Source organism: Pseudophryne corroboree, chromosome 8, assembly GCF_028390025.1.
Source record: "Pseudophryne corroboree isolate aPseCor3 chromosome 8, aPseCor3.hap2, whole genome shotgun sequence".
Classification (NCBI taxonomy): domain Eukaryota; kingdom Metazoa; phylum Chordata; class Amphibia; order Anura; family Myobatrachidae; genus Pseudophryne; species Pseudophryne corroboree.
The window spans coordinates 261202113-261220638 of NC_086451.1; the positions used below are offsets into that span (position 1 = coordinate 261202113).

General features: G+C 41.7%; 1 protein-coding gene across 8 annotated transcripts in view; it reads right to left on the reverse strand.

Moving 5' to 3' along the window:
* The window catches only part of ARHGEF9 (Cdc42 guanine nucleotide exchange factor 9), a 735112-nt gene that overhangs the window by 95837 nt on the left and 620749 nt on the right, over window positions 1-18526 (reverse strand). For all 8 annotated transcript variants that reach the window (XM_063937200.1, XM_063937199.1, XM_063937201.1 and 5 more), the window contains one exon: window positions 7129-7258. In XM_063937200.1, coding sequence (XP_063793270.1) covers window positions 7129-7258 — 130 coding nt within the window. The remainder of the gene's footprint in view (window positions 1-7128; window positions 7259-18526) is intronic.

Sequence of the window (18526 nt, forward strand, 5' to 3'; positions counted from 1 at the left end):
CAGTGACTACATGGTTGCAGTATTAAAGGTAAACAAGGCAAGCCCTCAGTTTATGACTGGACAATAACATTTCAGGCTCCTTGTCACCTGCAATCCCTATGTTGCAAGTGAAATTACAGAGAAAACATCTAGGAAAATAACAATTTGTTAGAAGTGACATAGAAAATGAGAACAGCAAATTACTGCCACACAACATGGTGTTAATATAATCAGCCTTCGACAAGGCAACCAATAACGTACGCCTGTTGAACTTGTTTCTGCAGCAGAGTATTTAATTTGGTTTCAATTAGGTTCTCCGGGTCTCTCAGCTGCCAGTCACTGCTGCCTATCAGCTCTGCGGAGGATTATTTGGGGTGCACTGAAGCACACAGCTGTGACTCCTTATTTAGAGGGGACTGGCTTAGTCAGATAACAGATGCCGCTGGGAACACGTCATATATATAAGCCTGGAGATGCAGGGGTCTTCCAAGGGGAAAATTATTCCACACTGGTTGGCATATTAACCCTGCAACCTGTGTTTTAGAATCAATTCTGTAGTAAGAAAGATGTTAAATGTACATGTATAATAAGACAGAAGAGGAAAATGTAGAAATGCTGTTATCTAAACAGTAAATGTCAAAAACGAACAGCTTTACCTCTCCTTAAAAATCTCTGGCTACTGTAATTGTGCCATCAAGGCATTAAAACACTACAAGGTGCTGCCTTAGCAGAAGTACGAGTAATGTAATCATATTATGGGGCCTATACATCAAGTTTTTTTTCTTCATAAAATTATGTAGAAATTGAAGGTTTTGCCTAACTTTATGATTTGTGGCTATGTACTAATAGAATAATACTGGCTATTTCCCAGACATCTCCTGCAGAATGCTAATTAGCACTACAGATCGTAATCCCCATTATTATCAATGGGGACTATGATCTCACCCCATCCCTGTGTACTTACCCATGAAAAGCAAAGCTTTTCTGTGTTTGGCTACATTACTTTACATCATCTCCAGATGGTATAAACATCTTTTTTATCATTTCTTTATTCATCAGGGCATCACCATATCACAAAGCAAAATATACTGTATCAAGAATATAAATAAGTAATTAGTAACATAAAAGCCTATTGAAGGCAAATACACAAAAATAATACAGCATCATTGACTAAAAAGCAATTTCCCCAGAAAGTATTGACAGAAGGCAGTATATTGCATGGAGGCATAGTAGCAGGAGAGAGATCTTTTCCTCCAGCAGCCTCTGTCCAGCGTCAGCCTTGATTACAGAAATTGACACTGTACACATGCGCAGTGTCAGATTCCCCATGAGAAGTTTTTCATAAACTTGAAAAACGCCACCAAAATGACAGAGAAGTACAGTAACCTAAGTACATAGTGGGGATATTTTCATTAAAGGGTCTTTTCATGTCGTTCTACAGTTATGAATTGTTATCTATACAGATGTAGCCACGCTCATCGTTGCAGCAGCGATGACTCGGCAAGTGTGCCCACTGTGTACAGTCCATGTTACCCTATGGAGCATACGCCCGCTGCGATTAGTCACACAGCAGCGCATTCGCACTATGCCGCGATGTGTGCAAACGTATAGCGGCATATATAAGCATGGCTACATCTGTATATCACATCAATTTGATGGTATATGTAGCTTTGCTAAGAAGCAAATCATATATATTCACCTTTCTGGCAAAGTGATCAGAAAAGGAAGGCTCCAGTGATCCAGTCTTCTGCTGCAGTTGGTCGTGTATATGTGGATTTGCAAAACATGTGTTTTATTGTGCATTCGACAGCTGGCTCTGTCTGCGCATGCCCATTGTGAAGTTCTGTGGGGGGCAGAGCGAGACGGCCAGGTGGTAATCGGTGAGCGGGATAGTTGACAATAGGAAAAGAAAAATAACCTGTGGGCTTCGTGCAGTGTGTAGAGAGAAGCATATGCCAGGTCCCATTGCTTTTTCCTCTTTGCCCAATGATCAGGTGGCGGCAGGGCACTCTGAGACACATATATGTAATAAATAATAGACAGATAAATAGATATGCATTTTTGCAGCTTTGGATCTAAGTTGTTGTTCATTTTTGGTTTTGGATTCAGTTTTGGCTGTGACTAGTTTTAGTTTTGTATTATATTTTTTTTAAATATCAAAAAAGCTAAAGTCACATAATTTGGCCCTTTTTTAGAGTATTATTAACCTCAATAACATTAATTTCAATTCATTTCCAGTCAGTTTTGACCACCTCACAATATTGTTTTCATCTGCTTTAGGCCAATGGCTGCAGTGCACTGGCTGATTACTAAACCACAGAACAGCAGCACAAACACAGAGTAGTTTAGAGCACATCTAAGAAACATTGCCACATACTGTAGCAGTTGCAGAAATGAAAAGTGTTGCAAAATGGAATTGTCCTTGGGCCCTTCCGTCCAACCCTTATGTTAGACATTAAAAAGGACATGCACAGTTTAACAAACCAAGCACTTCAGCGGCAGGGACCGCCACTTTTGTGAAGTGCTTGGTTTGTTTGGGCCCCCACAAAACAAACTACCAATGGGCTTAAGGCAGCTACACTAACAGCTCTGCAGTGGCAAAATTTCATTGTCACTACCACCCTCATCCTCACCCTTATCACTGTGTACATCATCCTCACATAATATCAATCCAACATTGCAAAAGTCTCCGTACTTTGATGTAGTTGACAGTAATGGTCTTCTTTGAGGAATTTGTTGTTCATTTTGGTGAGCATAATCTTTTCCAGATTTTGAGGATTTTGAGGAAGTAGCCTCCTACGCCGATCGCTGATAAGGTTCCCAGCTGTGATGAAAACTCTTTCTGAGTACACACTGGAGGGTGGGCAGCTTAAGTAATGCAAAGCCAGTTTGCACAAGAGCCTCAAAATTGCCATTTTTTTCTTTCCAGTAGTCAAAGGCAATGTGACATGCATATTTGTATGGTGTCATGAAAATAGTCCTTCACCATTCTTTGGATGGTGACCGCATCAGATGGAGTTATGGTAGAGGTGTCAATAATTATAGGCAATTCTTTTAGACCTGACCAGATGTCAAAATTCTACACACTGTGGAGTCAGATTGCTTTTACGAACACGCACTGGGGCACAAAGCGTACTGAGATGCAGAATACTGGGGTGCAGTGCGCATAACAATACAAATTATACTATTTTTTTGTGGTTTTTTTTACTTTTTGAATTTTAATTTTTTGTACTTTTTTTTCTTTTTTTTTAACCTACTTCTGATGTGAAGGCAGTGGGTAGGAGTTTGCAGAGTCAGAGACAACTGAGATGCACACTGCACAGCCACTTAGATGGACACTGCACAGCCACTCTGAGATGGACACCGCACAGTCATTTAAAGCAGAACGGAGAGCAGCATACAGCAGTGTGCCTGGACTGGAGTGAAATGGCGTCGTTATATAGACTCCAACACCATGAGAATCTGTTGTCATGAGGATAACGTTTTGCCTCGATTTGAAATCCATGCCTGGTGGGATAACCCGAGCCAGGGCTCGGCAAGACCCTGATCCCGGAAGTTTGGATGCATTCGGATTTCCTAAAAACCAAACCCCTCATCTCTCTCTCTCTCTCGTCCATCCACTTTGCACTGTGCATTGAGGGTCATTCCGAGTTGATCGCTAGCTGCCATTGTTCCAAGCTCAGCGATTAGGCAAAAAAGCGGCACTTCTGCGCATGCGGCGCAATGCGCACGCGCAACGCACTTTCACAACAGCCGATGCAGTTTCACACAAGGTCTAGCGATGCTTTTCAGTTGCACTGCTGGCCGCAGAGTGATTGACAGGAAGTGACCGTTTTCGGGGAGTGTGTGTAAAAACGCAGGCGTGTCAGATACAAACGCAGGCGTGCCTGGGGAAACACAGGCGTCTCTGGCCGAACGCAGGGCGTGTTTGTGACGTCAAAATAGGAACTAAATAGTCTGAAGTGATCGCAAGCTAGGAGTAGTCCGCAGCTACTCTGAAACTGCTCAAATAAATTTTGGTGCCACTCTGCGATCCTTTCGTTCGCACTTCTGCTAAGCTAACATACACTCCCAGAGGGTGGCGGCTTAGCGTTTGCACGGCTGCTAAAAGCAGCTAGCGAGCGAACAACTCGGAATGAGGGCCATTGTCAATGAGACCCGACATATGCTACACTGTGCGCAACGCAGACAAGCTCAGCTGTTTTTACTTTGGTCCCTGCTACTTTCTCTGTAGGTACCTCTGATTGGCTAGACTCAGTGAAGGGGGCGGAGAAGATGGGAGAAGGCAGGGATACAGCAGTCTTCGCTGCTCTTCTCCCCTCAGGAGGATCTTTGCCCTAATGTGATTGCAAGTTGGTTTTTTTATTGCGAAGCGGAAAGCTGAGTTTTTTATGAATCGCTCTCCCCATACTACTGTAAGAGCCACGGGAAAAGCGATACTAACACTAATCAGAAGCATCGCTGGAGAACACTGAGATTTCTCCAAGGGAACCTCTTCTGTGAATGGAGGAAGCAGTGAAAAGCTCTGTTATCACTGATAAAGGGCTTTTCACTGGTACATGAACAGACCATTAAAAATAAAAAAATCCGCCGCAAAACTGAGCGCTAATAAATGTGGCAGTTCTGCGACTATTAATACATGTGCCCCTATAACAGATATGTACTGAATCTTCATTATTCACTACAAACAACCTTGTAAGCTACAGTACGAGATACATTATCACACAAATAACTGCTGCAAGTCAACATTTGTAACATTAGAATACAATCATTTGTGAAGAGTGATTAGGAAAACTGTCATAACTCGTGCAACACAATGCCCAGCATCACTTTCGCTGAAGGTAATAAAAATATTACCAGTCACCTTGAATCTTTATACACTGTAGTAACCTGATCGACCTGAAGCCTTCAGCAATTAAATGTATAACTAAATCCTGTTACTTGTATTTACCTTATTATAAGAGTAAGTTATTCCCTTATTTATGTCAGGAAATGACTATAATTGGTAACAAAAACACAATGTCCTTATTACATTATCCCCATCTCCTATGTGCTCGATGTTAAATGCATCAAATTATTCCTATTATTATACTACATTAAATTATTTATTTTAAATTTAAACACATCTGCAAACTGCATATACATGATATTTATTCATGCTATGAACATGCGCAAAGTGGTCCAGGGATTCTTTTTAAATTACCACAACGACAGAAAATGGTACCATCACCCTCTTGTGTCATTTAAGGTGGTTAAATATAGCTATATAAAACAGGAGAGTGAATAGGGTGACCCCTGGAAATGGAGGTCTGTAATTTAAGACTATCAATCAAGCAGCTCCAGGGTTATCGGATGTGACAGCACCCTATCAGGGTCACCTCTGCTCCCCTATACAATGCAAACTAATCATCTATAAATTGACTGATTCCTTAGATTTACAACTGCCTCTCGAAGGAATTCTTATAAAAAGCTTCAAATCTCGAATAACTCCTAAGGAATGACTGAAGTCAGACTACTATAAAAGTGATTTTTACTTGGGTATAGTTTCTTTGTAATGGTGATATACATTCTGTATTCAACTTAGAACACAGCAGCCAACAAGTTCTTAAGGTAACAGTAGTAGAAGAGAATATGCAGCAACCTGCAATGGCATGGTAAGACATCACCAAATCATGTGGTCTTGTGCCCATATTACATGCCAGACCAATTGAATTATTAATTTCCAGAACCATGTTATGGCTATACTGTACATAGCACAGTCTAACAATTGCAGCCAATAATACACACAGGCTTTAATACATTTACAGTATTACATACTGTCAAATTCTCCATCAATTAGAAACAAAGACACATAAAATTTGACGGCAGATCCGAACCAGTTGGCCCATCTATGCGCACACACTTACATACTAGGGTTCATTGTTTTGTTGGGAGCGAATTAACCTACCAGTATATTTATTTGTGGAGTGTGGGAGGAAACCGGAGCACCCACCCAGAAGAGTACGGGGAGAATATACAAACTTCACGCTGTTAGGGGCATGGTGTTACTCAAACCCATGGCCTCAGTGCTGTGAGGCAATAATGATAACCATTACAGCATCCATACTGCCCACTGCCCATACTGCCCACTTGGAGTGGCAAGCGTCCGAGTTTACAGAGGTCCAGGATCTTCTTCGAGAATGGCCGTATTTTTAAAGCGGCAATCATTTACAAGGCAAAAACAACCTTGTTTTGCCTTGTAAATAATTGGCGCTTTAAAAATACATTTTTTCTTGGACGCAATCCTGGACCTCTGTAAACTCAAACGCTATTACACATACCCCATTTCTGTACTGGTCATAAATGTCCCTTTAATGAATCTCTTTATCTCCTGATTGTGTCTATTCATTACTTCTTTTATAAAGCAGCTACTGTATAAAACACAACGCTGCATATTAATCATAACATAATTATAGTAACTTTTATTTTGTATGCTTTTTCCATTTAGTGCATATTTTGTCTAAGGGTAAATTCTGGATATCTGTGAAAAGGATCCCGACATGCATGTAAATGCCGACGCCCGGAATCCAGACACAAGCCCAGTATTCCCCCTCGGCTGGTGGTCCACACCACCACCCAATGGGTAATAGAATAGTGTAGCAAGCGAAGCTCGCTAGCGGGCCAAATGCATGAGGAGAGCAGTGAGTGCGCGAGAGAGGTCTTGCTGGGCTCGCTGGCAGGATTCTGGCGTCGGTGTCCTGGCCGCCGGGATCCCATACTGAATCCCTGTGAAAGTGAGGCCATTATATCTATTAATGTAAATAGATGAGATTGTATATGTGTATGAATATGCTCTGTTTTGATCATTTCAAATGCAGAGAGCGTTGAAGGAACATTGTGACAAAATGTAATCAAGTGGAAATTTGGAAACAATATTTTTTTTTATAAATCAAGTGTAATCTGCCTTGTATAAACAAGAGCAGGAAAGGATAGACATTTTCATCTATTAAAGCACTGTCAAAGTTTAGCTAGTGATGTCCACTAAAAGGTTCTAATCTTCAATCCAGTTGCAAGAAAACAAATTTCCAATAAATCACTGATTATTGGAGAGATAAACTGTTCCTCTGCAGTTTAATCCCACAAATACACTTAAAAGGCCGTCTTCCTCACCTCCCAGTCCAGGACTGACGCTTGCCACTGTGCGATTTTGTCAATATTTTCCAGTCTCCTCTTCCGCTCATTGATCTGTTGAGTGACATTCCTCATGACAGCGAGAGCTGCTGCCACGTATCTGTAATCGCTGTAGATACAAGAACAACACACACACTTACTTTAGGTATGGGCAACATGATACAATATTTCATGGCCCTGATGTATGAATTTTAAGGGAAGGTGTCACAGTATTTGGCAAGGAAGGCTAGTTGCCATTGGCACAGAACTACTTCATCTCATACACAGCCTTCTGTGGGAAAGGAACGCAAAAGTGGAAAACATCTCCTGTATAACAGCCCCTCCGGCCAGTTTGTCTCTGTGTTTTGTGCAGTAGTCCTATGCATTATGACATTGCATTATATATGACAGCTCACACATATAAAAGCTGGCTGATCAAGAAAACAGGGTATATTTATGAAGCAGCAGCTCTTGCATGCTGACGCTTCTTAGCAGGTCTCAAGTCTAAACTTAAAATTTAAAGCACCACTAATATAAGGTTCAAAACTGGACCGGTCCGGTCCCCAGAGTACCAGTCCGGCTCTCTGCAGCAACATCTGCCATCCTGGACCTTGTAGTGTGCTTCCCCATCTGGGGGTGTCCTATCTGGGGGGATTGATGTCTGTGACAACTGTCATCAGGGAGACGGGATTACAGCCATCCCTTAAAATCCGGGGATCGGGTAAAAACCGGAATGGCCCGGACCATAGAGAGAGGCTGTAATCTCTCCCTTTCCATCTCCCCGGTGACAGCTGTCATAGATGGAACACTCATCGGATGTGGATGGGCGGGAATGCGCGCTTTAAGCTCCACAGTAGGAGCCAATCTGGTCCACTATTCCGGGGTCCAGGCCTTTTCAAGTTTTTACAGAATCCCTGCAAAACATGCCAGACATTGCAAAATCCTCTGTTTCATAAATATACCCCAACTTCATATCGAATCATGGAATATTCTGGGTCCAATGTGGGAATGAACAATATTAGAGTTTTTCTCTTATGGAAGCTGCATAAAGTAGCATGTATACTGTACTACCAAAAATGATGTAGCTCCTGTTTGTGCAGTGCCCTATTTATGTCTTGTATGAATAATGAATATATTAACATCTATTTACTTTGATACATTTCGGTATAGCTTCAAAGGCTTTTGTCTTTTAGTAAGTTTTGTCCTTTGTCTCTGAGAGGTGTCTGTCAATTTTCCTATAAGATGAATACTGTCTATTCTAACTACTATTGAAATGATTAACAGAATAACATAAGAAACTATACTATAATAAAGCAACAAATACACCAATGAGAATATATTAAACATTACCCCCTTGACGGATACATACACACACATTCATCTGCAAAGCATATAATATTTTATAGATAATACCCCCAAATTGGATATGTTATCCCCAACTTAATAAACGTATTGTATATTGAATGATTCCATTCCTGCAAGTAATTTTAAGACAGGGTCTCTGTTCACCCATACCTCCCACCATTGGTTGTTCATAAGCATGCCTAAACCATCAGGCACTCACGAAAATAAGGAATGGTCACACTGTATGGGAGGTGGCCAACAAATCTCATGGTGTGACCTGTCCGCCAGGAGAGGGTCAGCACTTCTGAAATATGGAAAAATCTCAAATCCCAAATACTTTTGGGTCCCAAGCATTTCAGATATGGGAGTCTCAACCTGTACAGTAGTATAGAATCTCTTCAGGTATAACAAGGGGTTGGGTCCAAAATCCCGGCAGTCACAATCCTATTGGTCAGGAGGCCGACAGTAGCATACCAACTGTCAAAATCCCGCCGGATCCCAGTAGATATTTTAACCCTGTTCCTAACCCTACCCGATCCCTCCCGCAATCTAATCCTAGCTGCCTCCACCCTCGCATCCTATGCCTAACCCTCCCCTAGTGCCTAACCCTAACTGCAGTACTTACCATTGGGATTCTGTTCGTTATAATTCCGCTGTCAGTATTCTGACTGTCAGGATCCTGACCCAATCCCATAACAAGGAAGAGAAGGCACACGAAGGGCAAGTCTGCTATAAAACTTGGCTGACTTATTTTTATGTACCTGTCACAATAATACTGTAGTTATACAGGGCTTTAGCAATAATCTGTTATTGGGATGCCGTCCAATCAGCCACTTCCTCTCCTAATTATTCTAGAACCAGCTCACACACCTTTATTACTGCAATGACTGTATAATACAGATTCTGTATAATGAAACCAACATATTTTTAATGACCTAATAACATTGTTTTTGGTATTATTATGTATATTTCTATATTTAAGTGATTGTTTAGGTAACAATGAAAAGGTAAGTTACAAAATTTGCAACAGTCCATGTACTGGCAGGAGCATGTTCTTCTGAAATATTAAGCTGCCAGCTTTCAGTACATTAGAGAAATATGGGAATAACCTCACTTGAGATGTGGGTTGCCACGCGCTTAGTATGGGTGGGTTCTCTCAGCAGCTGCCAGAAAATTGGATAGTCAATCCAAATAACAAACAATATAATATAAAAGGAACATGCAGCGCTATATAAAGGTGTATGCAGACAGGTGTAGATGATAAAAAGTGCAATTTATTTAAACATTACTCGGTATAATTCAATAAAAAATGAGTAGCTAAAGCATTAAAAATAGGAGCTAATATAAATGAATGAAAAACCAGTCTCTGGTAGATAGGACATATAGGGCTGTGATATTATTATCCAGTGGTTAGAGGACCTGCGAGATGTTTATCCTTTTATATGGGAAAGGAATGTTCCACAGTAAATTACCAATCTTGAAGATGGATGATTTCCTTAGCGGAGGTTCAGATGGCACAGATTCCAACACAGATGTGGGAATGAAGATGTGGATTCACAGCAGGTTGGCACACCATGAAAAAAGTCCCAGGCTTTAGAGGTCCACTGTCTGATTGTCTGGATGTCCCCAATAAGTCCGTTTTGTAATCCAAAGTCACAGTTCTGACGCGTTTCGCTGTCACAAGGGACAGCTTTATCAAAGGTACCTTTACAGATACTTTACAGGTACCTTTTATAAAGCTGTCCCTTGTGACAGCGAAACGCGTCAGCCTGTGACTTTGGATTACAAAAAGGACTTATTGGGGACATCCAGACAATCGGACAGTGGACCTCTAAAGCCTGGGACTTTTTTCATGGTGTGCCAACCTGCTGTGAATCCACATCTTCATTCCCACATCTCTGCATTGGAATCTGTGCCATCTGAACCTCCGCTAAGGGAATCATCCATTTTCACGATTGGTAATTTACTGTGGAACATTCCGTTCCCATATAAAAGGCTAAACATCTCGCAGGTCCACTAACCACTGGATAATAATATCACAGCCCTATATGTCCTATCTACCAGAGACTGGTTTTTCATTCATTTATATTAGCTCCTATTTTTAATGCTTTAGCTACTCATTTTTTATTGAATTATACTGAGTAATATATGTTTAAATAAATTTCACTTTTTATCATCTACACCTGTCTGCATACACCTTTATATAGCGCTGCATGTTCCTTTTATATTATATTTTCAGTACATTAGCTCTGAATGTTCACATGTGATTAAACTGTGGGGAATAATATGGTATACTGCAAAGGGCATAATATAGTGCAAGGGGCATTACTGTGTGGGGTATAATATGGTGCAAGGGTCATTACTGGTTGGGACATAATATGGAGGAATTTATTTTTTCCTGCGCTGGCCAATGTCTGGAGGTGCAGGGTAAAAAGCTGGGGTGTATGGTAGTTTTACTGCAAGGACATGCCCATTTTAGTGAGACCATGCCTCCTTTTTAGGGTGTGCACTACTATTTACATCTTAGAATATCTATGGTGGTGGTGGTGGGGGGTGTCGCATTTAATGTTCACACTGGGAGTCAAGTTGTCTAGAAATAGCCCTGGCCCTGTGGACTATAGAAGAGGTTGAGTCTATTATTAAGGATGTCCCTAATAGTATTTCTCCTCGTCCTGATGGCTTTATTAATACTTTTTATACTTCTTTTTCTACTGTTATAGTCCCTATCTTAATACATCTTTTCAATGAAGCCACTGTCTCTTTCCTGATTACTAGAAGCCCAAATAGTCACTAACACTAAATCAGTGTAAAATCCATCAGACTGTAGAAACTATAGGCCCATAGCACTCCTGAATACAGACGTCAAAATATTTGCTCGGCTTATTGCAAACTGACTCTCTCCCCTCCTTCCGCAGCTTATACGTACACCATGGTCAGGTTGGATTTGTGCTGGATCGACACCCGCAGGGTGTTTTCTTTAGGTGCCGATAAGGCCTTTGTCAGGGTTAACTGGGATTATATGCAGTATACAATGTCGCTCTTTATCAACGCCCCTTGGCACGGATGTTTAGCAATAGATTTCTCTCCAACACATTTCCTATTTGCAACGGAATCAGAAAGGGATGCTTCTTTGTATTGGCTATGAAACCTTTAGCCCAAAAAAATTTAGACTCTCCAAGAATTTCCTGGCTACCCAGTTGGCCGCAAAACTAATGTCTTTTTGCTGAGGACATCCTACTTTTTGTCACTAAACCTTTGACCTCCCTTCCTGTTTTACATATTTTCTTAGATAGTGTTATAAACTTAACATATCTAAATCACATTTTTTTTCTCTTTCTACATTGTCCCTTCTCAAGTGCTCCTTTCTATATACCTGGAAGACCACATCTCTCACTTACCTAGGCCTCCAGAGCCCGTATATGTTAAAGATGTTTCTGAATATAATTTATTCCCATTGCCGTCTACACTCATTAATTCATGGGGCTCCTATGAGATCTCCTGGTTAGGCCAAATAGCTGCCTTCAAAATTATACTACTCGCTAAACTAACATATCTATTCAAAACTATCCCTTACCTTTTCCCTACTCACTACTTAATGAAGCTAAGGTTTCCTACATTTGGAAAAACAAGCTTCCACGATTGGCTGCACACAGGTTGACTTTACCACAGGGGTTTGGTGGGCTTAAACTCCCTGATCTTCCCCTTTATCAATCAGCATGCATTCTGGCACAAATCTGCAACTGGTTCCTACCCTCAGGGGCCAGGCCCTGGGTTGATCTGGAGCTAAATGCTTTGACAGGATTCCCCTTTAACAGACCTACCATGGCTCCCGAAAACGACCCGTACACTCCCTAAGTTTTGTCTTTTAACCATTACAGGTACTTTACAGGTTTGAGACGCTAATGTCATCTTTAGAGCAGATTTGGGTTTGCCCTCTAGAAATCTATGGCTGATCTTCCTGATCCTTCCTCTATATCTTACCTTGTGGCTCTCTAGGAGTGTTTCCACTCTTGGCAATCTTCTCTCTGGTGATACTGTATGTCACTGTCTTTCTACCAACTTCAGTTAACTTATGGGATTGCCAATATTGGTGGTTATTCTGAGTTGTTCGCTTGTTGCCGATTTTCGCAACGGAGCGATTAAGGCAAAAATGCGCATAGTACGTAGTGCGCATGCGCTAAGTAATTTAGCAGAAAACTTAGTAGATTTACTCACGTCCGAACTAAGAATTTTCATCGTTGAAGTGATCGGAGCGTGATTGACAGGAAGTGGGTGTTTCTGGGCGGAAACTGACCGTTTTCTGGGAGTGTGCGGAAAAACGCAGGCGTGCCAGGATAAAACGCGGGAGTGTCTGGAGAAATGGGGGAGTGGCTGGCCGAACGCAGGACGTGTTTGTGACGTCAAACCAGGAACGAAACAAGCTGAGCTGATCGCAGTGTAGGAGTAAGTCTCGAGCTACTCAGAAACTGCTAAGAAATATTTATTCGCAATTCTGCTACTCTTTCGTTCGCAATTTTGCTAAGCGAAGATACACTCCCAGAGGGCAGCGGCCTAGTGTGTGCAATGCTGCTAAAAGCATCTAGCGAGCGAACAACTCGGAATGAGGGCCATTGCCCACTATTTATAATTCCAAATTGATCATTGGTTTTGTGACCTAGGTAAATTGTCTGGAGCCCAGTCCCTACTTTCCACGTTATTCATGAGTAAATTTACCTTACAAGCCTCTAAAGGAGATATTTCCTTCTGGTATTTGTATGTACAACCTGTAACTACTGATAAATCTACAGTCCAACCTATGTCTCTAGATGTACTGTAGATGTACTGTACTAACCATATTGCGGTGCATTTCAAACTACTTCAGTTATTGTATATTGTAATTGCATAAAATGTGGTCCTGTTCAAAAAATTTTGGGAGGAAATGCTCAGAGGAAGGTACTCTTTTCTGTGTTATTTTGTGATTGTACAGTGTTTTGAGGTTTCTTGGATTAAGTTTTTGATTTCCGATCTAAAATACTTCAGATAATTGTAAACCCAAATCTGGTTCTTGCTTTATTGAGTTGGTGTCCTCACTCTATTCCTAAACATGAACGTTACTTGACTGAACAAATTTTACTCGTAGCCAGAGCCTCCTTAGACCAAATATGAATATCCCCTGACCCCCCCCCCCCCAATCTGTCTAAAGTGATCTGTAAAATTCAATATATCTTTGAAATTGAGGCTTTTGCAGTTCCCTAGTCTACCTCTCCCTCTCCTCTGATGAAATGGCTTTCATGGCATTTCAATGTTACCAAGGGTGTCTGGATGTGGTGTATATAGTTCCCATTGATGTATTTGTGTTTTGGTGGAAGGTTACAACGGATCTTATTTTGTGTTTGTGTTAGTTGGCGTATGAATCTCTTTCTGTGTTCCTTGTTTTTCCTGTAGTTCTCCAGTAAAGAAGCATGCAACACTCACTGTGTCCTGGTTACATAAAAAAACTCTTACTGAAATATAAGTCACAGATTTAACACTGGCGACAATGATTAAACTCTTCTTCTGCATTGCTCCTGGGATCAGTGGAGCACCAGTGGGCTGACACAGCACAATTGTGGGGTGCAAAAAAGGAGCAACTCATTCAGACTGCCAGCACCACCTACCTTGAATAAAAGGAGCACGTGACTTATATCTTTCATTTTCTAAGGAAGGGAGGACAAACTATAAAGGAAAAATGTCAGGATATATTGGCACAATAGCTGCATTTGATGGTACTACAGAGGACTGGGCTACATATATTGAGAGAGTGGAATTGTATCGTTCTGCTAATTCAGTGCAAGGATACAAGAAGGTACCAGTCTTACTCAGTGTAATGTGTGCCAAAAACAAACAGTTTGCTGAGGAGTTTAATAGCATCCGAGAAGCCAAACAACAAGTCATTTACTGCATTGTGGACATTTTACAAAAGCACTTAAACCCCAAACCATGGGCAGTACGGATGGTGTAATGATTAGCATTACTGCCTCACAGCATTGAGGTCATGGGTTTGATTCCCACCATGCCCTAACTGTGTGGATTTTGTATATTCTCCCCGTACTTGCGTGGGTTTCCTCCAGGTACTCCGATTTCCTCCCACAACCCAAAAATATACTTGCAGGTTAATTGGCTCCTAACAAAAATTAACCCTAGCGTGAATGTGTGTGTGTGTACATGTGGTAGGGAATATAGGTGGTCATTCCGAGTTGATCGCTAGCTGCATTTATTCGCAGTGCAGCGAGCAGGCTAAAAAACGTCAGTTCTGCGCATGCGTATGCGGCGCAATGCGCACTCGCGTCGTACGGGCACAACGAATGATGTAGTTTTGCACAGGGTCTAGCAAAGCATTTCAGTCACACTGGTGGCCTCAGAGTGATTGACATGAAGTGGGCGTTTCTGGGTGTCAACTGACCGTTTTCAGGGAGTGTTCGGAAAAACGAAGGCGTGCCAGGAAAAATGAAGGCGTGGCTGGGCGAACGCTGGGCGGGTTTGTGACGTCAAAACAGGAACTGAACAGTCTGAAGTGATCGCAAGCGCTGAGTAGGTTTTGAGCAACTCTGAAACTGCACAAAAAAACTTTGTAGCCGCTCTGCGATACATTCGTTCGCACTTCTGCTAAGCTAAAATACACTCCCAGTGGGCGGCGGCATAGCGCTTGCACGGCTGCTAAAAACTGCTAGCGAGCGATCAACTCGGAATGACCACCATAGATTGTAAGCTCCACTGGGGCAGGGACTGATGTGACTGGCCAAATATTCTCTGTAAAGCACTGCGGAATATGTATGTGCTATATAAATAACTGGTAATAAATAAATAAATTACTGATTGCTGAAAGATTCAGGTTTCACAGAAGGAATCAATCTGAAAGTGAAAGCATTTCTAAATACATTGCAGAGCTGAGGAAGTTATCTGAACACTGTGCATTTGGAGCAGGGTTATCAGATGCTCTAAGAGACCTTTTAGTATGTGGGCTGAAAAGTGCAAGTATACAAAAGAAATTGCTGGCTGAGCCTGACCTGACCTTAGAGTGAGCACTGTCCATAGCTATTTCAATGGAGATTGCAACCAGGGATGCATCAGAATTGCAACAAAAGGGACCAGAATGTACTCCTAATCCAGTTCATTGGTATCAGAGACAGTCCTGTGTTTGCTGTGGGAAGTCCTCACATGATGCCAGTCAGTGCTGGTTTAGAGACAAAGTGTGCAGAAAATTTAAGAAAAGAGGCCATATTGAAAGGGTGTGCCAGTCGGGGCAAACACCAAACCGCTCGCAAGTATCCAAAGTTCCCGGAAAAAAAATCTACAACATCCCAGGTGCATAAGGTAGCCGACAATAAGTCAGACTCTACTGATAGTACTGGTACAGAAAAAGGGTTATGCAGCCTAGAGATGCACTCTATGACGGCAAAAGAGCATCAAGTGATTTGGGTCACTTTGGAAGTAGCAGGTACTGGACACAGGCTCTGCTCTGTCAGTGCTAAATGCAAGTGATTACAAATGCCTGTTTGCTGCCATTCCTTTAAAGAAAACATCCGTAACACTCCGCACATATATGGGTGAACCGGTGTCCCCATTGGGAAAAATAAAAGTTTATGTGAAATACAAAGGCAATACCCATAAGCTGTATTTGTACATACTTCCACAGGGTGGACCGGCATTATTGGGCCGCGAATGGATAAGGAAAATCCTACTTGATTGGCATTCCATTCACAGGCTACAATCTACTGCATCTGATGTATCCAACAATGACGCAGCTACTAAGGAACTTTCTAAATTATTAGCTGCCGCACAACCCATTTTCCAACCAGGGATAGGCACGTTAAAGGACATTAAGGCCAGTATAGAGTTGGATTCACATGCCGTTCCAAAGTTTTGTAAAGCTCGCACAGTACCTTATGCTATCCGACCAGCGGTTGAGGAGGAACTATGGAAACTGGAAGACTCTGGTATACTCTCCCCAGTGGAATGGAGTGAATGGGCTACGCCCATAGCTCCCATAGTAAAGAAAGACAAAATGGGTAGTTTCTGCATTTGCAGAGATGTCAAAATGACAATAAATTCAGTACTACGGACTGTACAGTATCCTTTGCCTAAAATAGGGGACATCTTTGCAGCTCTCTCAGGGGGTGACCACTTCTCCAAAATTGACCTAGCTCAAGCGTACTTGCAAATGGAAATTGAGGAGGCATCTAAGAAATATTTAACCATCAATACTCACAAAGGTTTATTACAATATAACAGTCTTGTGTTTGGACTGTCTTCTGCCCCAGCATTATGGCAGAGAACAATGGATCAAGTCCTACAAGGAATACCAGGTACGCAATGTTACTTGGATGACGTAATTGTAACAGGCAAAGATGATGTGGACCATTTAAATAACTTGGAAAGAGTATTAACCCGACTACAGGAATATGGACTATAAGTAAATAAAGATAAGTGTACATTTTTCCAAGAAATCATTTCATATTGTGGACCTGTGATTGATAGAGAAGGCCTGCACAAATCAAATGATAAAATTGAGGCAGTACCTACAAGCACCCCAGCCCTAGTCTGTGTCACAACTGAGATCTTATCTTGAGCCTATTTCATTATTATCACAAGTACTTACGAGACCTCTCCACAGTAATACACCAGCTAAATGCCCTACTACAGAAAAATGCACGATGGAAGTGGACAAAAGACTGTGAGAAAGCATTCTCAGAAACAAAAAGATTGATTACATCTGATAAAGTCCTCACTCATTTTGATCCGAAACTACCCATCAGGCTGGCATGTGATGTCTCATCGTACAGCATTGGAGCAGTGTTATCACATCAACTTAGAGATGGTAGCAAGAAACCAATAGCATTTGCTTCATGGTCTTTGACAGTGGCAGAGAAGAATTATGCTCAAATTGACCGAGAGGCCTTAAGTTTAGTATGGGGAGTAAAGAAATGTCATAAATTTTTGTATGGGCCAAGGTTTACATTAATTACGGATCATAAACCATTGGTATCAATTTTTAACCCCCACAAGGGAGTCCCAAACATGACTGCTGCTCGGCTTCAACGTTGGTCATTATTCCTGGGTGCTCATACATACGACATTGAGTTTAAAGGAACAAAACGACATGGCAATGCTGATGGTCTATCACGTTCTCCCTTGCCCCAAAGTGAGGAGGACCGTGGTGGAGACCAACTTGAAGTGTATCACAATATGTTAATGGAACAGCTACCTATTACCAATGACATGATTAATCTGGAAACAAGGAAAGACCCGGTACTATCAAAAGTAATGGACTTAACTCTCAAAGGTTGGCCTAAACATGGCGATGCTCAATTTTACGGGTTTTCGGGCAAGAGAGATCAGCTTTCTGTTGTGTGGGTCCCGAGTGGTAATACTACCTAAACTGCGAAAGAATTTTGGAAAATTTGCACGAGGGTCACCTAGGCACAGTAAAAATGTAGAATCTCACTAGAAGCTACAGTATGTGTGGTGGCCAGAAATCGATGGTCAAATCGAAACTTTGACAAAAGGGTGTGAAGGATGTCAGAGTTCAAAATTCACCACCTTTAGCCCCGTTACCCCTGGGAATGGCCATCATCTCCATGGCAGTGGGTACATATTGACTTTGCTGGTCCATTCATGGATTGCATTTTTCTTATTGCAGTGGATGCTCATTCAAAATGGCCAGAGGTAATAAAGATGAAATCCATTACTTCTGAGAAAACAATTGCTGTGCTGCAAACCATCTTTGCCAGAAATGGCCTACCGGAGCAAGTGTACAGTGACACTGGACCACAGTTTGTGTCCATGGAATTCAAAAAGTTCATGCAAGACAATGGAATTAAACATTTCACATCAGCTCCACACCATCCAGCCACTAACGGTTTGGCTGAGAGATTTGTCCAAACATTCAAAAAAGCTAGCAAGTCCATGCACCATGAACATCTACCTTTGCAACACAAGATTGACAACTTCCTGTTTATATATCGTAGGACGGAGCACTCCACTACCGGTCAGCCTCCTGCGGTGCTCTTTATGCAACGGAACTTGCGGTCTCAGT